This window comes from Dama dama, chromosome 1 (genome assembly GCF_033118175.1).
Source record: "Dama dama isolate Ldn47 chromosome 1, ASM3311817v1, whole genome shotgun sequence".
NCBI classification, from domain to species: domain Eukaryota; kingdom Metazoa; phylum Chordata; class Mammalia; order Artiodactyla; family Cervidae; genus Dama; species Dama dama.
The window spans coordinates 25,269,555-25,296,008 of record NC_083681.1 but is presented as its reverse complement, the minus strand read 5'-3'; the positions used below and the strand labels follow the sequence as shown (position 1 = coordinate 25,296,008).

Sequence of the window (26,454 nt, the reverse complement as noted above, 5' to 3'; positions counted from 1 at the left end):
CTTTTTTTTGCCTTTATCTACTTACTATTTTTGCTGCTCCCGCTACTCCAGCTCTGACTACTTCATTGCTAGCTCAGTAATTTCCCTGAGAGGCAAAACCCGCTACACCAGCCTGAGAAAGACCCCGCACCTGTGGGTGCCCCTTCCAGCCCCTCCCCCTCACTTAGGAAGGATTCATCCAAGGGTGGTTGTGATCCATCATCTTGTTGTCTTAATGTGGACTTAAGCTGGCGACTGAGTCCTCAGAGACTCTTGGAAGTGATTTACAGGACTTTATACCTATGGCAATATTTCACTTTAAAAGTTTGAGTGATACTTTATAAGATTAGAAAGTTATATTTGTTTTCATACACCATACCTGGTATATCTGATGTATTTTGACTGAAAAATACTCAATTTGCAATAACCAGCTAGGCGTTCTGACTTATTTAGATTTTAAATAGCATACAGGCATATTTTCTGTAGTATGAATACAACTTTCTTTTTAAAATAAAGTAACTTAAATTTTTGGATAATATTACTTGGGTAATTATTTTTGAAAAATTGCTTGTCTGTGTGTGACATAGTTCTGGGAATCTTTGCAAGGAACTTGTTAATGGATACCATTAGGTAGTAGAACTGAGGTGGGAATGGATGGCTTTTATGGTTTGTTTTATCCTTCTTTGAATTTGAGTTTTCTTACCAGGTATATGTATTACTTTTATTATTAAAAAAAAGTTCACCATTTCTTCTGTAAAAGCGCCTTGATATCATATTAAAAATAAGATTTCTTGTGTACAGTGTAGATATCTTTTTTGAAACCACTTTCATTCTAATTCTGCTAAATTAATACATTGTATGAAGTAGTTGGCCTAAAGGAATTCATTAGAAGAACAGGAAAATGATTGTGTTATAGAATTGAAGATAAGTTTCTCAAAGAAAATTTTTTCCTGAAATTTTGTATGAATATCATGTTAAAATACAGCAGAATGTTAAAATAAAATACATGTAAACCTGGGAAGAGTTACAGATGTAAAATGACGGCTTAGAATCTTATGACAGATTATCAGTGCTGCAGTGCTACTAGAAAGATGTTTCCTTTGGTCCAAGGCAGTCATGTATTAATAAATTCTTTCAACAAACAGTGTTTAAGAAGACATTTACTATGTCTGTGGGATAGACAAGGAGTTCAGAGATGGGAGATGTTCCTTCAGTGTTAAAGGGAATGACATACTGAAAGAAGACCATGGAGAAAATAGATCTTGAAAGATGAGTCAAGTTTAGATAAGTTGATAGCTGACAGTAAGCCAAAGATATAGATCTAAGAACTAGAAACAGTTATTTAAAGTTCCTCTAGCTTTATATATTTAACATCCTTTTCTTTGAAAGCCAAAACTCTGTGTGGCAGGCAAATCCACAGGAGAAATCATTCTGTTTCTCTTTTAAATTAGAGAGGATGAAGTGTCTTTGCTGCATATCCTCTAACATGTGGTTGGTTTTGAGTTGCATTACATTTTATTTTTCATTTCATAGTATACTTTTTGATGTAGAAACAGACAGTTTTCCTTCTCCCTAGTTCTGTGGCTGTTTCTTTCACTTTATTCAGAGAAGAAAAATGTGAAGTGACTCTCTCCTTTTGTAAATGGAATCCCAGAATTATAGTTTACCTGTACCAGTGAGTCAACTTATGTACCATTTAGACTCTCTACTGCAATGAACTGTAGAATTCACTAAAGTAAATCTCTTTTCTTAGTGTAGCATGTGCTAGTAGTAGCAGAATATTGGGTATTACTAAAATAATTGGTTATTTTGATTACATATTGAAGACATTTATTATTTACTGATTCCAAAGAAATCTTCAGTAATTTATGCGTGCCCTGCACTGTTAAATGAGTACGTGAATCATAGTGTACATAGGACTTAATCTCTGACCTTTGTCAATACCTACTTCCCATTTCCAGCTTTCTCTCTCATTTTTCCTAATTGCAGATTACTTGATCTAAAAGACAGCAAAGAAAAAAAAACCTTGGGTACATTAGATTGGTACAAAAGTATTTGTGGTTTCAGACCCTGAATTTTAAATCAGTATAACTAGGCTCGAACACATCTTTATTAATCAAAGTAGGAACCATTACAATCAACACATTCTTGCCAACGAGAAAAAAGCATGCTTATTCCTGTAGCATAAAAATCTGTGCCTTGGGATTTGACGAACTCTTGGAAAGCATTTTCTGCATCCTGCTGGTTGTAAAAGCGTTTTCCTTGCAAAATGTTGTTGAGATGCTTGAAGAAGTGGTAGTCAGTTGGAGAGAGGTCAGGTGAATATGGCAGATGAGGCAAAACTTTGTAGCCCAATTTGTTCAGCCTTTGAAGCATTGTTTGCATGACATTTGGTTGGGCATCGTCATGGAGAAGAATTGGGCCCATTCTGTTGACCGGTGCTGGCTGCAGAAGTTGCAGTTTTCAGTGCATCTCATCACTTGCTGAGCATAGTTCTCAGATGTAACGGTTTCACTGGGACTCAGAACGCTGCAGTGGATCAGACCGGCTGCAGACCACCACACAGTGACCAGGCCCTTTTTTGGAGCAAGTCTGGCTTTGGGAAGTGCTTTGCAGCTGCTTCTCTGTCCAGCCGCTGAGCTGGTCGTCCTGGTTGTCATGTAGAGTCCACTTTTTGTTGCCCATCACAAGCCGTAAGAAGTGATTTGTTGTTGTGCAGAATAAGAGAAGGTGACACTTGAGAGTGACACATTTTTTGATTTTCAGTCAGCTCATGAGCGCACCCAATTTCTGAGCTTTTTCACCTTTTTTAATTTGCTTCAAATGCCAAACAATCATAGAATGATCAACACTGAGTTCTTGGGCAACTTATCCTGTAGTTGTAAGAGGATCAGCTCTCAATTGGTCATTGTCACCTTCTGGTGGCCGGCCACTATATTCTTCATCTTTCAGAGTCTAGTCTCCTTTGCCAAACTTCCAGAAGCACCACCGCACTGTACATTCATTAGCAGTTCCTGGGCCAAATGCATTGTTGATGTTGTGAGTTGTCTCAGCTGCTTTATGACCCATTTTGAACTCAAATAAGAAAACCGCATGAAATTGCTTTCTGACTAACATCATTTCCGTAGTCTAAAACACATATAAAATAAACAGCAAGTAATAAGCCATTAGCAAAAAAACATGAAGCAAGAAATGCACATTAAAATGTATAACATAACCATGTTTATTTAAGAATATATTCCAACATCAAATGGCGAATTTCAGCAGCACAAAACTGCAATTACTTTTGTACCAACCTAATAGTTCACCAGCATTATTTTCAGATTTGAGTAATGATATCTCTCTTCCTTTAAAAAACAGTTTACTTTTTTTTTTTTATTAGAGTTTACTTTTATGAGTAGAGCCTAACTGTGATTTGAATCACACCACTGGTGTGACTTTGAATAGGAGCCCACCTGAAATGCTTTCTGTCAAGTGTAAAGATTCAGACTGTTGTCAGTTTTCACTTTTGTAGTTAGAAAACTTTTGCTCTGTAGATTAATGTATTAAATATTGTATAGCTTTTAGGGATAAGCCTTTCCATTGACTCTCCATATAATAACACAGCGAGCCTGAAAGTACAAGATGCCTTGGCACTAGAGTACCATTTTCTCTGCCTCGTAGGTATGTGAAATATGGCTCCGGCCCAGCCCGGTTCCCGCTTCCGGACATGTTGAAATACGTAATTGAATTTGCCAGTACAAAACCTGCCTCAGAGAACTCTGCGTCTCAAAGTGATGCATGCATGACAGAACCACTTTCTTCCACACACTGCCTGACTTCTGACCTGACATCCAAGGAAAGGTAATGGAAACAAGTTTTTAAAATAGCATATATTGGAGTTTTTGGCTTAATCTGAGCTGTGTGCCTTGTTTCCGCCTGATGAACACTCGCCCCATGAGAGCTCATGGGCCATGAGCTCTTTGTCTTACAGGGATGGGTTTTGCCACTTAAGTAAATCGTTCGTAATTCCCACCCATGCATTCGTCTCACCCAAGGGATAGTTGGGATTCTTACAGAGGTGTCTTGAACTGCCTGGAACAGTGTTCGTTCTCTGCCAGGCCCACCTGGCTCGGAGGTTGCTGTAAGCTAACTGCCATGGAAGGCCTTCCCCAGAGGAAAACTCAGCCGCTGGTTTTCTAAAACATGGCATTCACTTGTCTTCTGAAGGAGTCTGCATGACTGAATAAACACCAAGCAAAGGGAAACTTATTTACAAGTAGAAAATTAAAATAAGAGAAAGAACTGGCTACAAATTGAAGAGGACAACCTACAGCAGCTTATCCAGCAAAGAGACAGAGAGGCCTTGTCACGTGAGCCCTTGATTCTCTTCTAGCTCAACTGTGTGCAACAGCCTTTGTGGTCTGGAGGAGCCATCGGGGCCGGCGCGGATCAAATGTGATCCGTGGGTCCTGGCTAACAAAAACACTAGAGCCTATAGAAGAGTTTAGACTTTTTTATGTTGTTAAAAGAAACCTAATCATTCCTTCGCCGCCCCTCCCACACGCACGTTTTACTATTCATTCATTCATGTGTGTGCCGAGTGCCTATTTGGACAGAACATACTGAACGGTAATAGCAGTTATCTCTAGGGGATGGCGCGAGGCATGGGGTGGAGGGAGGGTTCCTTTACTTTATACTCTACATATGTGTGTCTGTTTGGATTTTTGTAGAATGTTCTCATGTCCTTTGTAAAATATAAATGATTTTAATTTTTAAAAAGTGGTTTTATCTGTTTAATAATATGAAATAGTACTGACTGATACTATATTTTAAAGTTGCTCTGTGTGTGTGTGTGTGTGTGTAATCTTTTTTGAGATTGAGACATCGCCTCTCTTGCTTACATTGGCCTTGTTTTCCCATATGTATGGGTCCTCAGGGAAAAGAGGTTTGCTCCATTATTTTGTTGATGAGAGAGAGGCAGGTAAGAAGGGGAGTGAGAGTTTAAGTCAGAACTGTGCAGTTTATGTTCTTGAGTTTTGGTGTGAAACAGAAGCCTCAGTACAGTTAGATTCGTGTATATTCCTGCTGATTTGTCTATGTGCAGTTTTTTTGGCGGTAGTTAATTAGTAGATAACAGTTACTTTACATACTTTGTTCTCAGTTTATGACAATGATGTAAAGTGGTTGACATCCACCTCTTAGAGCTGAAGAGTTAGATTCCTTACCCGAGGCTACTACCTTCTCCTTGGGTGTTTAGCTGAGATGTGGTGGAGCTGGAGTTGTCTGCCAGTAAGTTCTCACCCTGTGCTCTCCCGGAGTGCCACCGAGTTTGCATTCCTGCGTGTTGGGTACACAGCTGATATTATTTTTCTTCTGTGTATTTTGTTCCTGGATCCACCTGTCCATCTCACTTTGGTCAGTTACATCTTAGAAACACAATAGTCCATCCCTTGACTACTCGACTCCCCATCTCTTTTCCATGTTCCCTCTCATCCTTTCTTCTTGAGAAGGCGGCTTATTGTTAGAAGTGGTTAGGGAGCAGGTGCCATAGACCTGTAAACTCAGGCAGATTTGAGCGTAATCCCTCCCTGTCCTTTACTAGCTGGGTGAACTTGGGAACACTGCTTTATTTCTCTGAATCTTAGATTTGAAAGTTGGTAAAATAGGAATGGTGATAATACCTGCCTCATCAGCATGCTGTGTTAAATGAGATGATGCCTGTAAAGGGAAGGTTTGGCTCAGTAACTTTATAAACACTCACTAAATTGTAGCTATGCTTTCCCACAGAGCAGCTTGCTTTACAGAGTGCATTAATTTAGGCAAAGACGTATTTTGGAAATGGAGGAGAAAATGGCAACCTGCTCCTGTATTCTTGCCTGGGAAACCCCATGGACAGAGGAGCCAGGCAGGCTACAGTCCATGCATGTATGCTAAGTTGCTTCAGTCATATCTGACCAATTCTTTGCACCCATATAGACTGTAGCCTGCCAGGCTCCTCTGTCCATGGGATGCTCCAGGCAAGAATACTGGAGTAGGTTGCCATGCTCTCCTCCCGAGCTACAGTCCATGAGGTCCCAAAGAGTTGGACATGATTTAGCGACTGAGCACAGATGCATAGTTTAGAAATTAAAATCTAACTTTTTTTTTTTTTTTCTTAATCTTCCTTCAGTACAAGTAAAGACAGCACATCTCAGGAAGCTGAAGGAACCTTTTCTTCCCCTGAAGATTCTGTGCACAAGTCTAAGATGGCAGAGCAGCCACCTACACCTCCCCGTTCTTCCGTGGAAATGCCCGCACACCCCGCTCCTCGAGCAGTCACAGATGAGGAGATAAACTTTGTTAAGACGTGCCTGCAGAGGTGGAGGAACGAGATTGAACAGGATATACAAGGTTGGCCCTTTCTGCTTGTCAGATGGTTACTCTTTGCCTTTTCTGTTTGTGTGAATACGTGGAAATTGGGCACCTTGGAGACACATCCTGTCATTGCCATGTATTCTGTTGAATTTGAGGAACTGTGACCTCTTTGATACTTTTGTTCCCTGTGAGATTAGGTCAGACACTTTGCTTTAGTAATACAACCATGAAAAGTTCTTCCCTAGATTCCCTCCTCAAATTTTCTGGGAATTCCTGGGTATCTTGGATACACAATGCCACTCACCTTAGAGAATTTTCTGTGTCTGCTGGATTTCCTTTCCTGTAGTTTATCTGAACTCTGACTTCAGTTGGCCCAAACTTAGAATTTCAGTTTCCTGAATTTCCACTTTTAAAGTTTTTTCTACATACAGTATGCTTTATTGACAGTTAAGGAGGCAAAGAATATCTGAGTAATGCTTGCAGTGTAAAATCACATTATTCAGCATTTTGTTCCTAAAATCCTATGGCCTTGTCTTGTTTCTCGTCCTCCCCTTCTTTCTCCTTTTGTCTAGGGAGCAATAAATAAGTAAATTGTACAAATCTAGATTCCTCTCAGGTTCTTATTGACAGAAGTCTGGCCCTGCTTGTTACTTTGCCTTCCCTTTCCAGGTGTCTCTGGCACATGTAGTTTACACCTAAGTGACCCTTAAAGTCTGTTTTTAGAGACTGTTTCCTAAGAAATTTTGGTGCCAATTATAAGACATGATTTTTTTTTAGAAATCTTAATGTAGTTATATTAAACTAAAAGCTTTTGTAACCTAAAGCACTAGCTGCTTTAAAACTGCATGCTTCCTTATGGTTCATAGAGAGAAGCTGAAAGGGTGAAAACCTCAGGTACAGAGACGCTGTAGTCTTTGCAGAGCTAGAGCTGCCTGTGTGACGTGGGGTGAAATCATTATAACTGAGTGTTCTTTTTTAACAGACTTAAAGAACTGTATTGCAAGCACTACCCAGACTATTGAGCAGATGTACTGTGATCCTCTCCTCCGTCAGGTAGAATGCAAATTGATGGGGAAGTAGTCAAGACATGTTCTAATGGTGCTAATGGGCAGCTACAGAGAAGTTGATGGTTTTCTTTGAAACTGAGTGGAAACTTCCCTAAGACATAAAAGTTAATTTTCGAAAGAAATATGTATTGTTCTATATTTTAGGCTAAAAAAGAGCAGTGTATCTTCCTTCTACCACCAACAGAATATAAAACATATTTGTCTCAAGTCTACCACATGGTATTTTTTCCATGTATTGGAAAGGTTTGTTGTTAAATATTAATAAAATTTCTCATAAAATGATAATGAAGCAGTACAGTGAAGGAAACCTGACCAGGGACTGGTTCCCCATCCTTTCCAAAGTACCATGATCCTTCATGATTCTTCATTTAGCAGTGTGATTTTTAACCTTTATGTCTCTAGTAACTCCAAAAGAAAGGTAGGCAGGGCAGAAATTCTTACTTTCCACATGTTTTTGTTTAAAATAACATTTTGGGCATTGACAGGAAAGAGGTTGCAGTTAGGGGACTGCCCTCCACGGGCTTCTGTGTAAATGAATGACTGTGGGAGGGGAGCCCTGTTTCTAGGGTCACGAGAAACCATAGTTGTGTTGCATAGCAAGAGTGCACCATGTGAATCTTGGGTGTTGACCATTTTCTCTTTTCTATTCTTTAAAAAAATTTACCACCAGTAAAAACATGTCAAGGTACTGATTAAATGTAATTTTACTTTACTGACTTGCCTTTCTTTCACCAGTACTTAACTTGGCACTTAAGCATTACTCTTATTTTCTCCATATTGCCAGTAGGGATGGTGGGGTGGGGGCTGGGGGGAAGCTTTTCACATTTTGAAACAAACAAGTAGGTAATTAAAAGGATCTTCACCTCAGATAAGTGGATGATTACCTGCAAGAAGAAATATAAAGACTGATTCATAATGAAATATATGACTGATTCATAATGAAATAAGTTAACTTAGATTTTAGTTAATAGAAAATTTATTAATTTTAGTTAATAAAACAGTCAGAACAGCATAACTGCTAAAGGCCCCAGGTGTGGTAAGCATCTTCTCAATATGAGTGGTCATGGTGCTTCTGTTTTCAAGATAGACTGAGTTTGGAACTGGGGGAATAAATAGGTCTCAGTTATTTTTTGTTTCAGATCTATAATCATAGGAGTCAAAGAGTTAAAGAGAATCATCTGGTTTAACTGTCTGATTTTAAAGCTTCAGGAATGGGAGATTCCAAGGCTATGTTGTTTTTAGTGCATCTTAAATCAATAAGATGTTTTGTTGATGTGAACCCTACATCAAACACACATGTAAAAGGGCAGTTGTCTTACGTCTTATGGTTGGGCATCCTTTGGAATTTTCGTCGCCTCAGCCCCTGTCAGCTGATTTGCTTTAAGCTGACATGGGGAACGCTTTCTGACTTGCAGGTGCCTTATCGCTTGCATGCAGTGCTGGTTCACGAAGGACAGGCAAACGCGGGACACTACTGGGCCTACGTCTACAATCAGCCGCGGCAAGTCTGGCTCAAGTACAACGACATCTCTGTTACTGAGTCCTCCTGGGAGGAACTTGAGCGAGATTCCTACGGGGGCCAGAGAAACGTTAGTGCCTACTGCCTGATGTACATTAACGACAAGCTGCCCCACTGCAGTGCAGGTAAAAACACTATGAGCAGAGGCCAGGCTTGCGGAGACTGTACTTCTCGGGGAAGGGAACAATCTTGTAGTTTAAAAAAAAAATTAAACTCGGATTCATTAGATGGACATGAGTTTGGGTAAACTCCGGGAGTTGGTGATGGACAGGGAGGCCTGGCATGCTGCGATTCATGGGGTTGCAAAGAGTCAGACATGACTGACCGACTGAACTGAACTGAATGATGTGTTTAAGAAATACAAATAGTATAAAAGAGAAGAAAAAAGAAAAATAAGTTTGCTTTCCTACTTCCCTGAGCCCAACAAGTATTCATTCTTAGGCTCCTAATGTAGTCTTCTAGAAATGTTCTGTGCAGATGCTAGGTTTTATTTATTGATATCTCAGCTACACCCCATTTTTTTCCCACCAAATGGGATATTTTTCCATTCTGTTTGGCATCTTTTTCATTGTTTTTCTTAGCAATCTCTCTATTTTTATAAATAGAACCAACTTATTCCTATTAACAACTAAAATAATTTCATTGCATGGAATATGTATATAATTTATTAAACTAGCCTCCTGTTGATAGACTTTTAAGTTGCCTCTAGTTTTTCCCTTTTTTAGTGATGTTCTTGTGCACATATTTTTTGCACCTTTTGGAGAATAGCTAGATTTTATAAATGGAATTGCCTCAGCGGTTTCAGACTTCTCATAATACTGCTACTAATGCTAACGATAATCATAATTATCATTTATGCTGGTACTTTCCTCCTTACTGCATACTTTAAGCTTTATTCCTCTAATAACTTATTAACTCTAACACAGAGGAGGCAGGGCAGAAATTCTTATCACCCACATTTTCCAGCTGAGGTCTGTACTTGTCATACAGCCAGTAAAATTCTGGTTCCAGATTCTATGCTGTTTTCCATGTGTATTACTCTTTCTTCTTTCACATCTGAGATCATGGAAGGCGTCTTCTTTTAGTGTTCAAACTTCATGGTGTTGCATAAGGAAACCTATAAGGCATTTTGTCTGGGCAGCAAGTGGTCTTTCTCGTGTGCTTGGTGGGTAGAGGATGCTCACTTCACAGTAACTGATCTCCTAATTGCATGTTTGCAGTGTGAGGGCAGGAACAGCTGCTCGTGGGAGTTTCTGTACAAACGATTGTGCTGGCTGTGGGTGGCATACAGGGGCCTTGTTGTAACGGGTGTGGCTCATCTACAGAAATAGACAAAAGTGAGAACTGTCGTTTAATGAGAAGGCTGGTTAACAGCAACCAGTATGTGGATGTGCTACTCTGCTGTAGGGTTTTATGATTTGTTTCGGTTGTAGGGTTGGAAATGAGATTGAATATGTCATTGATAGCCTTGTCATTTTTCATCATAGCCTTTAGTGAACCCCAAGTATTAGTGACCTATTGATCTAACCTTTGTATCCCTTTGCTTTGTGGTAGCACTTGATTATGTGAAACTTAAGGCAGTATAAATGTCTTGGTTTTCATTTTCAACCATCTTGAGATGGATATACTTTGTTATTTAATTCAATTTATTATTATTATTTTTTGACCACACTATATTGCTTGTGGGATCTTATTTCCCTGACCAGGGATCAAACCCACGTCTCCTACAGTGGAAGCTCAGAGTCCCAACCACTGGACCACCAGGGAAGTCCTGGAGATGGATATTCTTATCAGTAATAGGGGCATTGTTTACACTGATAAAACTGTTTATCTTGAAATTTCCACTGAATCTAATGATTTTCTGAACTCCCAAGAAATGTTTGGTTTGTTTTTGCTACTTTGTCTGTGATTGGCCTCTACTCCAAATCCTCACTTGTTACCATTGATTGATTCATTTAACAAATATTCAGTGTCCTTCCCTTCGAATATGCCAGCCACTGTTACTGGGGTACCGTGACTATTGGCTTGATATTGTCAGTACTTCAGACAGTGGATGGATTAGGCGTGTATTTTTCATTAAAAGTAAGAAAAAAGACAAAGTGTCTTACTTTTTTTCTGGAAAGGAGCTTTGGTTTCCTTGAGGCCTTTGGCTTGGTGGGACTGTTTTAACTGTGTCTTTGTTCTTCTTCAGAGGCGGCCCCGAATGAATTAGATCAGATGTCAGGAGAAGTGGAAGCCCTGTCTGTTGAACTTAAGCATTACATTCAGGAAGATAACTGGAGGTTTGAGCAGGAAGTGGAGGAATGGGAAGAAGAGCAGTCTTGCAAAATACCTCAGATGGAATCTTCCACCAGCTCAGCATCACAGGACTTCTCTCCATCACAAGGTATCTGAGCAGGGCATTTATGCCAGTGACTTGGGGGAGTCCACACTGCACTCCCGTAGCCAGCCCCGTGCCCTTCCTCTGAGTGAGCCATGCCACGCTCTGCACAGTGGAACTAGAGTTGGTGTCGCACAACCTGACAGCCTAGCTTGTGGTTCTAGACAGTCAGCTCTGCTGGGCAGAATAACAGCAGAAAGATTAGCAGCTAGCTACCTGTACTTTCCTCTGTTTAGTGCTAGCTTATTTCCCGGGTTGCAGGAGAAACTATGGTAAGATTAATAGGTAGATTTTATGAAAACTATTTCTGTAAAGGTGATCTTCCTAACGGATAGTTGTTTATAGGAAGCCTTTTTGCCATGAAGAAATATGACAACATTGGGAGCACATTAAACTTTACAGAATCATCAGTGACTCCTTGCTGAAGTAGCTATTTCTTTTAGCCACTAGTTTGTAGGGGAAATTTACATAATTTTTTCAAAAGGTTAGTTAGAAGGTGTGCACATTAAACTTTGTATCCAGTCATGCTTGCCTTGTAGAGTGTTCTAGTAGTTTTATTACCGGACGCTGATTCCTCCCTGCTGTTGTTCCTCAGAATCTTCAGTGGCCTCTTCCCACGGCGCTCGATGCCTGTCCTCCGAGCACGCTGTGATTGTGAAGGAGCAGACTGCCCAGGCGATTGCAAACACAGCACATGCCTATGAGAACAGTGGCGTGGAAGCTGCCCTGAGTGAGGTGAGGGGGCCTGGAAGTCCGGAATCCAGAGGGGCGGGCTTCCGGCAGTATGTGCCGCAGTTTTCTCATGTTTCTGTTATTCTGTATCTGCTGTGTTTAACCAATCCCTCTTTATTTCTGTTTTTTTCTTACTCTTTCTCTCCATTCTGCTGCCACAGCTTAAGGAAGCTGAACCCAAGAAGCCCATGCCCCCGGAAACAAAGCTTGCAGAGCAGGCAGAGCAGCCCCCACAGGCTCGTGACGCAGAGTCTGCTGCCCAGCCTAATGCTGAGGTCTCTGAAGTCGAGATTCCCAGTGTGGGAAGGATTCTGGTTAGATCTGATGCAGATGGATATGATGAGGAGGTACAGAGATGAGTCAGGGTCTAGCTGTCTGTTGTCGGTCTTGTATTTCCTTCTCACGTGACTGAGCATAGCTGTGTGTAAGGTGTTCGGCAACAGTATTTTCTCCTTGACACAGGAGGTGGGCGAGAGGGCCTTAGTCTCCATCCTACACTGCCGCCAGCAGGTCTCTACTCAGACCTGCCCTCACAAGGCGGCGGCTCAGAGAGCTGGAATTTAGTTCCATGTGTCGTATCCTGAACAAAAAATTGCCCTTTAAATTAGGAGTCTTTGGTAATATTAGTCCATTGCATTTCCTCCAAACATGAAAATTTCAGTTGTCTAGTGGTCAGGTCAAATGTGAGTTGACCTTGTTTTAACTCTGAAGCTATAGACTTCCAGGTTGTTCGCTGTCTGCCTCCTTTGCAGTTGTCCCCACACACTAACAGTCACGGATCCTGTCCTCAGGTTTCTGTGGGATGGTTATTTTTTTTTAATCACAGCAAGGTTTTCACTTTATAAAGTCCTATTTGTGTACCTGCTAGTTTCAGACTGTTTGACATGTGCTGTTCACCCAGGTAAAACTCTGAAAGACTGGTATATTTAGGATGGACACCCAAACCTCAGAACACAATTGGGATTCTCACCTCAGACCTTTCCCCTCTGAGAGCTATAATTTACCTTGATTGTGTAGCAGTGCCATATCGTAGGTATTTTTAGACATACACCTTTATTCATCTGCCAAATTAGAGAGAGTCTGTAGGGGTAGATTGTCACGGGCCCGGTCTTGTGGTCGTGCAGAGGGCCAGGGGCTGCTAGTGTTGAACGGGGCCTGGGAGCCTGCCCCCGCGGTGGCTGCTGGCCAGGGGGCACGCCGCCCTGCTTCCCTGCGGCAGTCTGCTCACCTTTCTCTCACAGTCTTCTTCTGAACCTTTCTTCTCTGCTTTCTCTCTGTGTTTTGTGCCCTCTTGTGGTAGGTGATGCTGAGCCCTGCCATGCAAGGGGTCATCCTGGCCATAGCTAAAGCCCGTCAGACCTTTGACCGAGATGGGTCTGAAGCAGGGCTTATTAAGGTATCTCTGTTTTTGTCTTGTTTTTTAAATTCTAATTAAATTAGAATTAGGATTAAATCCTAATCTTTGTACCACAGGGATCATCATCATGGGGCGGTGATCATATCAGATGCTAAAAAAGTGTTTTTCATTGAGATAAAACATAAAACTCCCTTCGCTGCCCGACTAACAGCCCAGCCGTTGCATGGCACTGGTGGCTCCTTCCCTCGTGGCACTAACTCGGTGCTCTGTGGCCCACCTGGCCAGGAGTAACCTCCTTGTTCTTAGGAGATGCCTATTAATAAAGCTGTGAATGAGACCTCGCCTTTGTAATTTGGAGGCCATAATATAACAAAGTAGGCCATGCTTTTTAAGGTGTTTGAATAAAATTTAAGATTCTTAAAGAAATTGCATTTGTTTGGATTTTTAAATTTCAGGTCCTTGGTACTCCTGAAACAATTAAAACTTTTGTTTTTCTGAGCATTGTATGAGGAAAATGATTTTCTTGTGAGTACAGGATGTCTTTGGTGCCGGAGGAGTTTTGTCCTTTTTGAAAGGCAAAGAGATTATAGGTTCCAGTTGCCTCTGTCATTCCTCAATAAGAACGTCTTAGAAGTCGTCTTAGTGATAAAAACCTCCTTAGGCAGTGGTTTCTGTGTGTACAAGCCCACCATGCCCCCTTTTCTGACTACCAATTCTGTCTTCAATAGGCATTCCATGAAGAGTACTCCAGGCTCTATCAGCTCGCCAAGGAGACCCCCACCTCTCACAGTGACCCTCGTCTTCAGCACGTGCTTGTCTACTTCTTCCAAAACGAAGCACCTAAAAGGGTAGTAGAGCGGACCCTTCTGGAACAATTTGCTGATAAAAATCTTAGCTATGATGAAAGGTGAGAAGGGAGTGCTTCAGTGAACCACCCTTCCTTCTATCTTGACTAAGTCCTCTGAAGGGGAAACTCATTACTTTCTTAACTTGTCCATAGGTCGATCAGTATTATGAAGGTGGCTCAAGCAAAACTGAAGGAGATTGGTCCAGATGACATGAATATGGAAGAGTACAAGGTGAGGTCCTCTCTTTACATCTACAAAGCAAACATGTTAATTTCTAAGGCAACCCTAACAATTAAAAAACAAATAAAAATGTAAGGAGGCCAAGGTGTTGAAACATTTGAGGCTGTCATTTATATGTTCTTTTCGTGTGTGCTAAGTCACTTCAAGTCATGTCCAACTCTTTGTGACCGTATGGACTGTAGCCTGCCAGACTTCTCTGTCCATGGGATTCTCCAGGCACGAATACTGGAATGGGTTGCCATTTCCTTCTCCAATATGTTCCTCCTCGTATAGTAAAGTATACATATGCACAAATATATTTATAATCCACTTTGTACAACTTGTAGTAATATTAATAAATTTTATATATAAGCTATAAAGCAGACAATTTTATATTATCGCCAAGTGACTCCCACCCCCTCTCAAAAAAAACTGAGTCAGAATGATCTTTTCTTACCCTTTGAATGGCCAGTTTCTTTATTCCATTATTCTCTTCAACTGGTCAGCACTTCATTTCCCTTAAATACTCACTTTAGCCTTATCCTAGGCAATACAATTTGTGATTTCACGGTTTTAGTCTGCTTTAAATAATATACAGTTTTCTAATATTTCTGTATTCAAGACTAAAATTTTTATGCATTAAAATGCATGCATGACTACAAATTTCCAAACATGAAACACATCATGTAGGTACGACGCTGTTGAGTGCCACCTCGCTATGCCCTACTCGCCGCCCCTGGCCCCCACCACCCCCCACCCCCCCAGGCAAGCTTAGCGGTGTTCCTGAGATTGGAGCGGCCTTGACCTTCTGTCTTCCCTCATCTGAATGGTTTCCTCTGAACTCGGGAGGCCATTCATTCAGACCAGAGCTGAATGACTTTGACATGGGTGTTGGAAGTTAAGATCCGAAATTCTAAAGCTCATGTGAAATGAATATTTCTGTTCCTCGGCAGCAGGAACAGGACACGGAAAATTAAGGTCAGCAGTAGACTTTTATCATAAATGTCCAGTACTTTATTATGTGAAAGCTTTTGTGTCTCCTGTTTTTGTGCCGGGCCATATGAGCTCCGTAAGTATTAGTACTGAGTTTGAAGCTTGCTGTGGGGAAAAGGGTAAAAGCAGTTTCGGTCATAATCATGAATGGCTGTCATTCCTTTTCAGAAGTGGCATGAAGATTACAGTTTGTTCCGAAAGGTGTCTGTGTATCTCCTGACAGGCCTGGAACTCTATCAGAAAGGAAAGTAAGTGGCGTCTCATGTTACCGAGCGTACTGGTTGTGGATGCCCACCAGGATCTCCGAGGACCACAGCCCCTTCCACACACACCCTGTGTCTCTGCCTTTTTCAGTGTTCTACTTCACTTTTGCACTGAACATCACACGTGTGTCTTCATCTTTTATATAATGATGGATTTCTCGGTCGAGAGATATAATGGCCAATTTTCTTTGTGATAAATTAAAATGAACTCAGAAAATGAATTTTAGAGTCAGTGTGGACTGTAGTGAGCCTCTCGTCCACTTCCTTGTTGTAGAGTTGGGAGAAACAGTCCAGGGAAGTGCCATGATTTGCCGTGAGCTTCTCGGCCAGTTTGCAGAGGAGCTGAGGCTACCTGTGGTCTCTGGCTCTCAGGCTTTTCCACCTGCACCATGTTGCCTCCATGCTTCAGACTTTTCCATCCCTGCAGCCGGTTACATTCTTGTATTAGAGCATGCTGGGGACTAAGCCCTGGGTTTGGGGAAGGAGCACTGAGCTGTTTTCATCAATAACTTTCTCAGGTACCAAGAGGCGCTTTCCTACCTGGTGTACGCCTACCAAAGCAATGCCGCTCTGCTGATGAAGGGGCCCCAGCGGGGCGTGAAGGAGTCAGTGATCGCTTTGTACCGAAGAAAATGCCTTCTGGTGTGTACTCTTTATAGAGCCTGACGATTTTTGTGTTTTATTGTGTTTACCTCTGTTCCTAGAAGCCAGGAAGAAATACAACATAAAAAAAAAAATACCCTCCTGCAGGCTTTAGATTGTTCTAAACCCTCAAGAGTAGTTTTACATTGAAACAGATGAAGTTACTTCAGTGAACATCATTCTTCTTCCGCCCTGATGGAAGTTAGATGAGAACCGCATCTCCCCTTTCTGGTGCCTTTTGTGTGTGCCGCATTACAGCTTATGTCACACACCTCTCTGCTAGACTGTGAGTTCCGTGAGCGTAGATCCTCTTCTTAGTCAGCCTTGTTCTCTGCGCCTGGCACATAGAAAGCATCTAGGAAACATGTGTTTTCTGTGTTCCCTAACTAGTAGGCTAGTAGACGAGAAGCTGTCGTGATGTCTGAAGAGACTCGTTTTTAAAAGCTTTGAACTGTAAGGACTGGTCCTGCCGTCGCGTTAACATCCTTGCCATGAACCACAGGCGAGCTCGCCCGGTCGTTTTGCGCTTGGCTGCTGCGTGGGCAGGCCCACCATGGTCTGTCCGCCTCCCCGGGGTCCCTCCAGGCGCTTGTCCTTCAGAAAGCCGCAGAGGCGGCTTAACCTCAGGCTGAGCTTGCCTTGAGCCTCCCTGCCACCCAGCAGGATCACCCTCCACCCGGAGTGAGGCCCGCATTTCTGCCACTACCTTTTGTTAATGCCAAATGGAGATTAAGTTGTGACATGTATGTATCTCAGAAACTTCATTTTCTGGTTATCCTTGGATTCCTGGGTCAGTTGTAGATATGGCAGGGCACTTTGAGCTGAAAAGGGAGCCTTGTAGATTTGATGGACCGCAAATGCTTTTATGTTTTAAATCACCAAATAGAGATTACGTTTTGAACGTCCTGCTCAGCTGCCACAGGAAGGCACTAATCAGGATTTGGCTTCTTTCCGCCTCTGGCTCTCAACTCCCGGTGTGTGTCAGAATCACCTAAGGGGCTTTCACGTGTTGGTGGCCCAGGCCTCTCCCAGACAGTTAAACCAGTCTCCTGGTGAGGGGCCTGGGCAGCACCTTGTCTTCTGCAGGTGATTTTTGATTTTTGGTGAAGAGTGAGAACCATAGAATAGGTCTTTTGATAGAAGCAGGTGTTAAATATGACCTTGACTTCTAAGTTTAGGCCACTTGGTCAGAGGCTTTGCTGCATTCAGATCATCTTGGGGGCATTTAAAAAAAAAAAAAATCCCAGTGTCTAGGTCAGCCAAATACCAATCAAATTGGCATGAGTGGGTTGGGGCATCTGTGGTTTTTAAGGATCCCCAGGCAATTCCAATGTACAGTGAAGTTTGGGAACTACTTGTTTAAATATTTTTTGAGACATTTTCCCCCATTGTTTTTATCCATAGGAACTGAATGCCAAAGCAGCTTCTCTCTTTGAAACAAACGATGAGCACTCTGTAACAGAGGGCATTAATGTGATGAATGAGTTGATCATTCCCTGCATTCACCTTATCATTAATAACGACATCTCCAAGGATGACCTGGATGCCATTGAGGTCATGAGAAACCACTGGTGCTCTTACCTGGGGCAGGATATCGCAGGTGTGGTGTTTGTTGCCGTTGCCAGTAATTTCTGAGACCCTTGAGAGTCCTGGAAATGATAGTGGACTCACTCTGCAGCACTGGTTGTCAGACCTTTTTAAGGGATTGGAATCCCTTAGCATGTAAATGCGTGCAAGTGTACCTGCTGTTCTGAAACAAGAAACGGGGCCCCGAACCCCTGTCTGTAGCCTCCCTTAGCTCCGCTGATTGCTGAAAATCACCTCTACAGCCTATTTGAGAAAAAATCACTGCTCTCCAGCAGTGTTAGACTGCTGTTACTCTTCCACCTGCCAAAATCTGAACTTGAAGTTTGTAGTTTAAATATTAAAAAAATCTGTTTTTGCTGCTTGATTACTGTTGGTGCCATAATTAAATTTTCCTGTGACTTGAAGTTGTAAGACATAAACATTTTATTAACTATGATGCCTTCAAGGTTAATAAATTAGTAAAGGGGATGTTTGTGTCTGTCCAAAGCATTTTGGAGAGGGAGCCTAAAACTAGATATTTTTAGGCGAGTTTGGTTGACTTAGAAAGTTGTTAATGTATCCTAATATGAAGCCTCTTTGTTGCTTACTGATGTAAAGATATTCTGTTGATTTGTCAAAGTGTTCAAGTTTATGATATATATTGAAAAAATCTATAATAATTAGTAGCTAAGAATTTCATTTTAATGTTTTCAGTTTTTGTTTAAACTATGTGTGATGTTATAGCCTTACTTAATGCCGTGTACACACTGGTATATTTTAATTGAAGGATAAGACCAGTGTTATCTTTATGGCAGTATGTTTACAGCACATTATATTTATGGCACTTTCTCAACTTTTAAAGGATGATCGACTAAAAGACATGTCCATAATGAAGTGAGTATATAGTGTTATCCTGGCGCATGTCAGATGACTTAAAACAATGACCTAAAACTTTGCTGTAGTCGGCAAATAGGTCTTTGCGCTTGATTTGGTCTAAAGGAATCGTCATTTTTCATTAGCTGGCCAGAACAGTGCTTTGAACTTGGAGATTGTTACAGACTTATTAGTTTTAACTCAAGAGATTTATTTAGCTGTATACTAACCATCCATTTTCCCTCCACAGAAAATCTGCAGCTGTGCTTAGGGGAATTTCTACCCAGACTTCTAGATCCTTCTGCAGAAATCATTGTCTTAAAGGAGCCTCCAACTATTCGGCCCAATTCTCCCTATGACCTTTGTAGCCGATTTGCAGCTGTCATGGAGTCAATTCAAGGAGTGTCAACTGTGACAGTGAAATAAGCCCCCACGTGTTCAAGACCCAGCCTGGTCTTTGGTTGACCGTCTGTTGCACAGAAGTCTGTTGTCACAGTGTTTACCCTACGAAAGGGATTAGATGGGAAAGTGAGACTCAGATCCAGATCCTAACTATGCTGTGTGTGTAAAGAAGGATTGAAAATAAAACTGCACTTTTTAGGTACAGAATCATAGAAGTGATTTCACAAAAAAAGGCAGGAACCAGTGTATTAAGGCGTTGATTTGTGGCAGAAGCCCTGAAATGTCTCTTGTCCCTACAAGACAGCCTGGGCTTTTCTGAGCCTCAGTGTATCCTTCAGGCATAAGTATTTTTGACAGCAGACTAGAAGGGTGATTCATCAGGACCTGAACTGTATGAACAGCTACTCGTTATTTTATCAGATGCAGATGACATTAAAAAAAAATTTAACTGCAAGGGAGGAGATGAAAAAATGGGTTGTTGCCTGGCTCTTGACAGGAGATGAAAAAATAGGTTGTTGATGAGCCGCCACCCTTTCACATGTGGGTAGAACATAAGGTCATGTGGCAGTAAGATGCTGAAAAGTCAAAAGAAAGCTGCCTCTCCTTTCTTTCTTCTATTTTATTTTATATTTTTAAATAAACCAGAAAACCTCATACTCAGTCCTGAGTGAAAGACAGGAGAAAGCATTAAGGACATCAGATGGAATAGCAGCATTGTGAAACTTGACTAAAGATCACATTTTCAATGTTGTAAACTATTTAAAGGTAAAATTTTCTAGCATCTGAAAATGGCTAAAACACATGGCTAAGGCTCCTGCTGGTCCAGAAGAACATTTCGATGCCCCGCCCCCTTTTTTCCTTTTAAAAAATAGGGGATGTGGGTTTGTAAAAAGAAAAAGACTATATATATATGTATATGTAGAGAGAGAAATATCCCATTGACCATTTTTAAAAGGCTCCAGATTGGGTATTATGTTTTAACCAAATTTTAAAGATTGCCAGGGTGTGGGAGGGTCAAAGACTTGCTACAACTATGCAGATTTTATAAATGTGCAATAAAAGTATTTGTTTTACCTTTGGTATGCAGTATGGCCTTTGTTTATGTATGTTCTATTTTGGAAACGGATGGACTCAGTAAGCATTTCTCATGTTTCAGTTTTTCTTCTTAGAAAGAAAAGGGCAGATTAAAGAGTTAAGCTTGATGGGAATGAAAAGTGTCAACTAAAAATAGTCACAACCTGAAAGCAGAGAGTGGTTTTATTTGGTGGGAATTTTTAGAACTTCAAGCCTGGGAGGCAGCCTCTCAAGTAGCCCTGAGAAACTGCTCCAAGGAGGCGATGGGGGAAGGAGTCAGGTTATACAGAAGTTTGTACCAAAGAAAGGCAGGTAGTCTGAACATCAAAGATTACTGTTAATTAAGGAAAACCAGCTATCATGTTTAGCGCTCTTCTCTGTATGGGAAGATGCAAGCATCTGGGCTCACTGAACTCATTCCTTTCATATGCATCTCAGCTATCTGGGGGCATCGTTCTCCATTTTCGGGTCCTTTGGGCTCAGAAATGAACATGTGGAGGGCCTGAATCACAGATGGCTGTGACCTCCTTTCTAGATATGGCAGGAGATACTCCATTTCACAAAGGCAAGTCACTTCTTAAGCAGCATCTAGTGGTGTCTGATCTGTTTTCATCTCATTTGCTAGTTGCATTGCATGTAAGTGTATCCACATTGTAATTTGATTTAGAAGTTAAAAAAGTTATTTTCTTGAAGCTGAATTTTTTATATTTTGGTCTAATGAATGGTTACGCCATCTTTTACAGATATCCAGAGGTGCTTTTGTGTTTTAAAGCTCACTGCAAAGATTTTTTTCATGGGGAATTGATTAATTTTCTTACTCATTGATTGTGTGTGCGCTAAGTCACTTCAGTCGTGTCTGACTCTTTGTGACCCTGTGGACTGTAACTCTCCAGACTCCTCTGTCCATGGGATTCTCCAGGCAAGAATACTGGACTGGGTTGCCATTTCCTCCTCCAGGGGATCTTCCCTGGAGATCCTCGGAGCAAACCCACGTCTCTTGGCATTGGCTGGTGGGTTCTTTACCATTAGTGCCACCTGGGAAGACTTTTACTGTTTACCATTTGCCCTTTGCTTTTAAATCCCTGTCATTACTGAGTGGTGTGCACAGTTATGTAACAACCCTGGGATGCTAATGAGGACTGTTGGCTTGCCCAAGGTCACAGGTGTCCTAGGTGGTGGAGCCAGGACACTTGTCATTGGTGTGTCTCACTTCACAACCTGTGCTACTAACAACTACTCAACTGCCCTTGGAAGTCTTATAAGATTTTTTGCTTTTTCACATTAGTTATTTCCTGATCAGCTTTTGAAAATCTACAGTTGGTGAAGAAAGGAACAGCTGGACATCTGTAGTGGTGGATCTGCTCAGACCACCCAGCGGGGTGCTGGGGCTGCTTTAGGTACTGCTTGATTTCTTAATTTAGGGTCAGGAAAGTGCCTCAGGCTAAGAATGGTTTTACTTATTTCAAGGGTTGTGAAAAAGCAGGATGAGCAGAAGGGACGTTGGGGCCAAGGTAGGGAAAGAACCAACCTGACCCTTAACCTGGGATGATTCAAGAGTTTGGGCAGGTTACACGACTTCTGCATGACTTCCCTGGAGACTGGGATTCGCCTCTCCCTGGTTAACTGGCCTTGCAGTCTTCTTCTGTTGGGGTTTGTTAGCTCTTTTAAGAACTTTTGTTCGGTCGGTCAGTTGTGTCTGACTCTGCGATCCCATGGACTGCACACACCAGCCTTCCCTGTCCTTCACAATCTCCTGGAGTTTGCTCAAACCCGTGTCCATTGAGTCGGTGATGCCATCCAACCATCTTATCCTCTGTCATCTTTTCCTGCCTTCAATCTTTCCCAGCATCAGGGTCTTTTCCAATGAGTTGGCTCTTTGCATCAGGTGGCCAAAGTACTGGAGCTTCGGCTTCAGCATCAGTCCTTCCAATGAATATTCAGGGTTGATTTCCTTTAGGATGGACTGGTTTAATCTCTGTGCAGTCCAAGGGACTCTCCAGAATCTTCTCCAGTGCCACAGTTTGAAAACACCGATTTCCTGACTGGGTTGGACAATTAGAGCCCACATGCCACAACTAAGACCCACCACAGCAAATAAATAAATCAATATTTAAAAAAATAATCTCTTGGTTCTTTGTTCTGGCAGGAATCCAACTACTAGCTCTTGTGTGGGGTATTTTACGATTGTTCAGAGAACCCTGTGCAAAACCTCCGCATCATTTCCTGGTGCAGCTTTGGGACTTTCTGACTGAGCTCTCCCAATCCTCTCAGCTCCTGCTCTCGCCCCTCCCACCTTCCAACAATGCTCCGGACAGTGCCACCCCGACTGCCTTCCCCAGCACCCATTCAGGTTACAGAAAACTTAACCATCCACGCACCAGTAAAAGGCAGGAGGACTGGTGCTGCTGCCTCGCCCCACCCAAGCCAGCCCCCTGCCTCGGGCTGCTCCAGTGGTGGTCAGGCACCCTCCTCTGTGCCTCCATCATGCAGGAGTTTCCGCCGCTCAGCAGGGTGGGATGGGTACATTTCAGATACCATCTTCCCTGCTGGGAACAGCTGCATCTGTGGGTGGTTCTCCTGTGGTCCATCTCCCCACCGGCCCCCTCCCAAGGAAGGGTGGAGACATCACAGTGCTCCCGACTGTTGTGAATTCCCTTCCAGGAATCCTCCCTGCTGAGTCTGGGTGCTTCTCTTTGGCGGGCTGTGTGAAGGCTGACCACCAGTTTACTCCTTAGCAGCAGAGTGGTGAGCCCCTGTCTTTAGAGTGAGTACTAGTACTAAGTCAATTCACTCGAGTCCATCTCTTTGCAGCCATTAAGGACTAGCCCGCCAGGCTCCTCTGTCCAGAACACGGTTTCCTGAAGAACCCAAGGCATATGTCAGCCATTGGATTTAGCTTTGAGGTACTATTCAAAATTCTGGGCAACTATCGATATGGCTGAGATAGCAAGAACACCTGGCTTTAAAAATAAATCCACAAATTAGAGTGGAATGTGATTCCAGTTTTATTTCAGTTCTATATCAGAGGCCAGTGACTACAAACATTTTCCGACCTCTGAGTTTTGTGTTACCCTAACCCTGGCTGCTAAGACACACCTCCAGTCCAGAAGCCCATGAAACTATTTCTGATTTTCCTCCCATTCCAAAATGTGTCTCACCCTTGCGACTTTCCCCTTAGAGCTAGTCCCAGAGGCTCAGAAGGGTAACAGATGAATATTTTAACAGGGACTTTCTGGAATGCCTTCTTTGCAAATGGTGAAATGTTCAGATTCAAAGGAAGGCCAGGGGAGAAGATAGCACGGAACTCATCAAATTCTAACTGCATCAGGTTTGGCAAGTCCCTGAGTTATTTTCTTACAATGCCTTGCACATAATAAAAGCTTTTGGCTTGAAACCTTAATTGATTGATGTCCCTTTCTGTTTCTCATACATGTGACAACACACTTCTCCATGTGTAACCACAATAAAGAAATGTTTTTAATGCTAATTTGCCACAAATGTACGAGAAAAGACTGAGCTGAAGTTAAGATTTAATGAGTTCTATTTTTATTTCTCATTATTTTCCCAACAAAGTAGCAGGTAGATAAGCACGGTGGCAGTTTTAGGTGAAAAGCATCTTCTTCCTCAGATTCTTTCTCAAAGAGTAGATTCTGTCCAGAGTGCAGATTACTTCCTTCAGGGGATGACATGCTATTGACTGCTTGGGAATCAATCAACAGTGCCTGCTTCACTCCCGAATTTTTTTAAATGCCTTTGTGTCCTTTTTAAAGGAGAGTTAGGAAGACAGACTTTTTTTTTTTTTTCTCCTTAACAGATGTTTAGTTTGTGCCCTTTCTTTGCAGAGGAAGTCATAATCACATACTGATGGAAAACATCGTCAGCACCTGCACCCTGGGGATTAGGGTGAGGGCTGCAAGCCACCAGCAGGAGCAGGTGAGCTATCTGACAACAAAGACCCTGTTTAGATCCCAACAAATGCACAGAGCGCAAGATTTTTCTTATAGGTCTTTTTTTTTCCTTCTGCTTGGGTGCTAGTTTTTCCTTTGTTCTGGTGGATTGTCAGCAGCCCATCCCCATGAAGCAACCAGTTGGGGTGATGAGAGAATGCCATGGCATCCAAACCTGGGATTCAGGTCTCTGCCAGCTAATTACTCACTGTGGGCATGTTGCCTAAATTCTCCGTTTCCTCATTAGGAAAACAAATAATATCTGTTCTCCCCAGCTCAAAAAAAACAACAATGAAAATCCAACCCTCAAAACAACAGTAAATAAAGCACAAGATATGTGAAAGTGCATTGTCATTCTTAATCCCCACCCGGCTGTGTGGCAGGGATATGGCACAGCGACAAGTTGTTAGGAAAGTGGGGTGGGCTCCTGCAGGTCAGCTGAGCTCCTATTCCCGGCCCCATGCTTGGCTTCCTGTGGTTCTAAGAACACAGATAACATTCTTCAGGCCTTACAGGCCCTGCATGGTCTGGTTCCTTCCTATTTCACCAACTTTGCCTTGCACTTTCTTCTCTCTCCATCTAGAACTGCTGTCCACCCTTCAGCTTTTAGCCAGTTACCGTTTCCTTAGGTTGCCCACTCATTGAACCTAACCAGGTTAAATTCCTCCTATTGCATGATCTTATAGAACTATGTGTTATTGTTGTTTAGTCACCCGGTCATGTCTGACTCTCTTGCAACACCATGGATTGTGGCCCGCCAGGATCCTCTGTCCATGGGATTTCCCAGGCAAGAATACTGGAGTGGGTTGCCATTTCCTTCTCTAGGGGATCTTCCCCACCCAGGAATCAAACCCATGTCTCCTGCATTGGCAGGTGGATTCTTTATCACTGAGCTACTAGGGAAGCCCATGGGACCATGTACCTTTCCAAATTTGTAAAGTTTGTCACAATTACAATTTGCACTGATGTGACTCCCTGTCAGTATTTGTCTGCCTTAATTGCCTAGATGAGGGGCAGGGACAAGTTTTGTCTTATTCCTGGTTGTTAGCACAATGCCTTGCATGTGGTAGGTAGACAATAATATTTGTTCAAAGAGTGAATGAATGACCAGATGGATGAATGATGACATGGGTCCTCCTTGGAGATCCTATGGGATCCAAGGAGAACTCTTGGATATTTGAGCTTCACTCCTGATTGAAACTTGGCCTCAAGATCTTTGAAATGTAATCCAGAAAGGATAGTTGATAAAAAAAAAAAAAGGCATCAAAACCAGAGAAAGCCAGAATACAAATTTGATGCAATCCCCTTTTATACTCAAAATTTCATTTACCTGAGGTTTTTGGATCTGTGTATGTGAAGTGAAGATATACAAAAGGATATATAAAAGGGAAAAGAGTTTTCTGGAGAAACTGACCCCTACAGGATGCTATTCTGGGTGAGAAGGTAAGTGAGTCAGATACTGCAGGCAAAGTTGCACCTGGGCAGACTCATTTCCTCAGAAAAAATAAAGGGAACTGCTATGGGCTACTCTGGCAAATGGTTTATTCTTGTATGTGCGTATTCTTGCTTGAACAAGAATGCCAGGCTACCTGGCATTCTCAAGATGCCAGGGCTCGGCCAGGGCTATTCAGTCGAGAAGGAGAGGCATCTGAACACAAGCACACCACTAGCGTGTGCAGGGAAAGTCTCCTCGGTCCTGCGAGCAAAGGTGCCTTACCCTTGGAGAAGGGACCTATCTGAGGACATTGCACACCCTTAGTTGTTCTCCTGCAGTAATTGTTGATGGGTCAGTGGTGACTCTCAGCCGATTAGGGGAGAGGGAGGCAGATGGTAGTGAAAGGAAGAGCGTGGATTTGCAGGATAATTTCAGCTGAAGAGCAGGTTTATGAGCAAGCAGGAGGCTTCCTCTTGAGGACCTGCAGAAATTCTTAGGGAAGACCTGGGGCTGGTGGTCAGGAAAGGGGGACCAGCAAAGAAACTGGGGTTGCTGTTGTGAAAGGGACTTTATTGGTAGCTACAGCCTAGGTAGATCATCTGACATTTGGATTAAAATGTAAGGGATTTATTATGTGAGTTTACATATGGTAAAAGGTATTTCCAGGGAGCTGACAATTCTTTCCATGTATATGCCTATGTTGGGCAGTCCTTGGGCACAGCCACGCCAGAGATCTTCCTAGTGCCAGTGCTGAAGGTGCCCTGTTCTGGGCAAACCAGGATTGTTGGCCACCCTATCTCACTCACACCATTTCTTACCTTC

The 26,454-nt window shown here is 42.3% G+C and overlaps 1 protein-coding gene across 5 annotated transcripts in view; it reads left to right on the top strand.

The window, feature by feature from the left end:
• The window catches only part of USP28 (ubiquitin specific peptidase 28), a 66,197-nt gene extending 45,939 nt beyond the window's left edge, over window positions 1–20,258 (top strand). For 3 of the 5 annotated variants that reach the window (XM_061144921.1, XM_061144911.1, XM_061144902.1), the window contains 12 exons: window positions 3,643–3,822; window positions 6,131–6,351; window positions 7,298–7,368; window positions 8,798–9,026; window positions 11,093–11,287; window positions 11,877–12,016; window positions 14,099–14,277; window positions 14,371–14,449; window positions 15,599–15,678; window positions 16,212–16,335; window positions 17,740–17,935; window positions 19,025–20,258. In XM_061144921.1, the coding sequence (XP_061000904.1) occupies window positions 3,643–3,822; window positions 6,131–6,351; window positions 7,298–7,368; window positions 8,798–9,026; window positions 11,093–11,287; window positions 11,877–12,016; window positions 14,099–14,277; window positions 14,371–14,449; window positions 15,599–15,678; window positions 16,212–16,335; window positions 17,740–17,935; window positions 19,025–19,200 (1,870 nt within the window). In that variant the 3' untranslated portion in view covers window positions 19,201–20,258. Of the gene's footprint in view, window positions 1–3,642; window positions 3,823–6,130; window positions 6,352–7,297; window positions 7,369–8,797; window positions 9,027–11,092; window positions 11,288–11,876; window positions 12,017–12,174; window positions 12,361–13,313; window positions 13,410–14,098; window positions 14,278–14,370; window positions 14,450–15,598; window positions 15,679–16,211; window positions 16,336–17,739; window positions 17,936–19,024 lie in introns of all 5 variants that reach the window. The other 2 variants (XM_061144938.1, XM_061144930.1) reach the window with 2 other exon arrangements.
• Window positions 20,259–26,454: the final 6,196 nt, after the last annotated feature.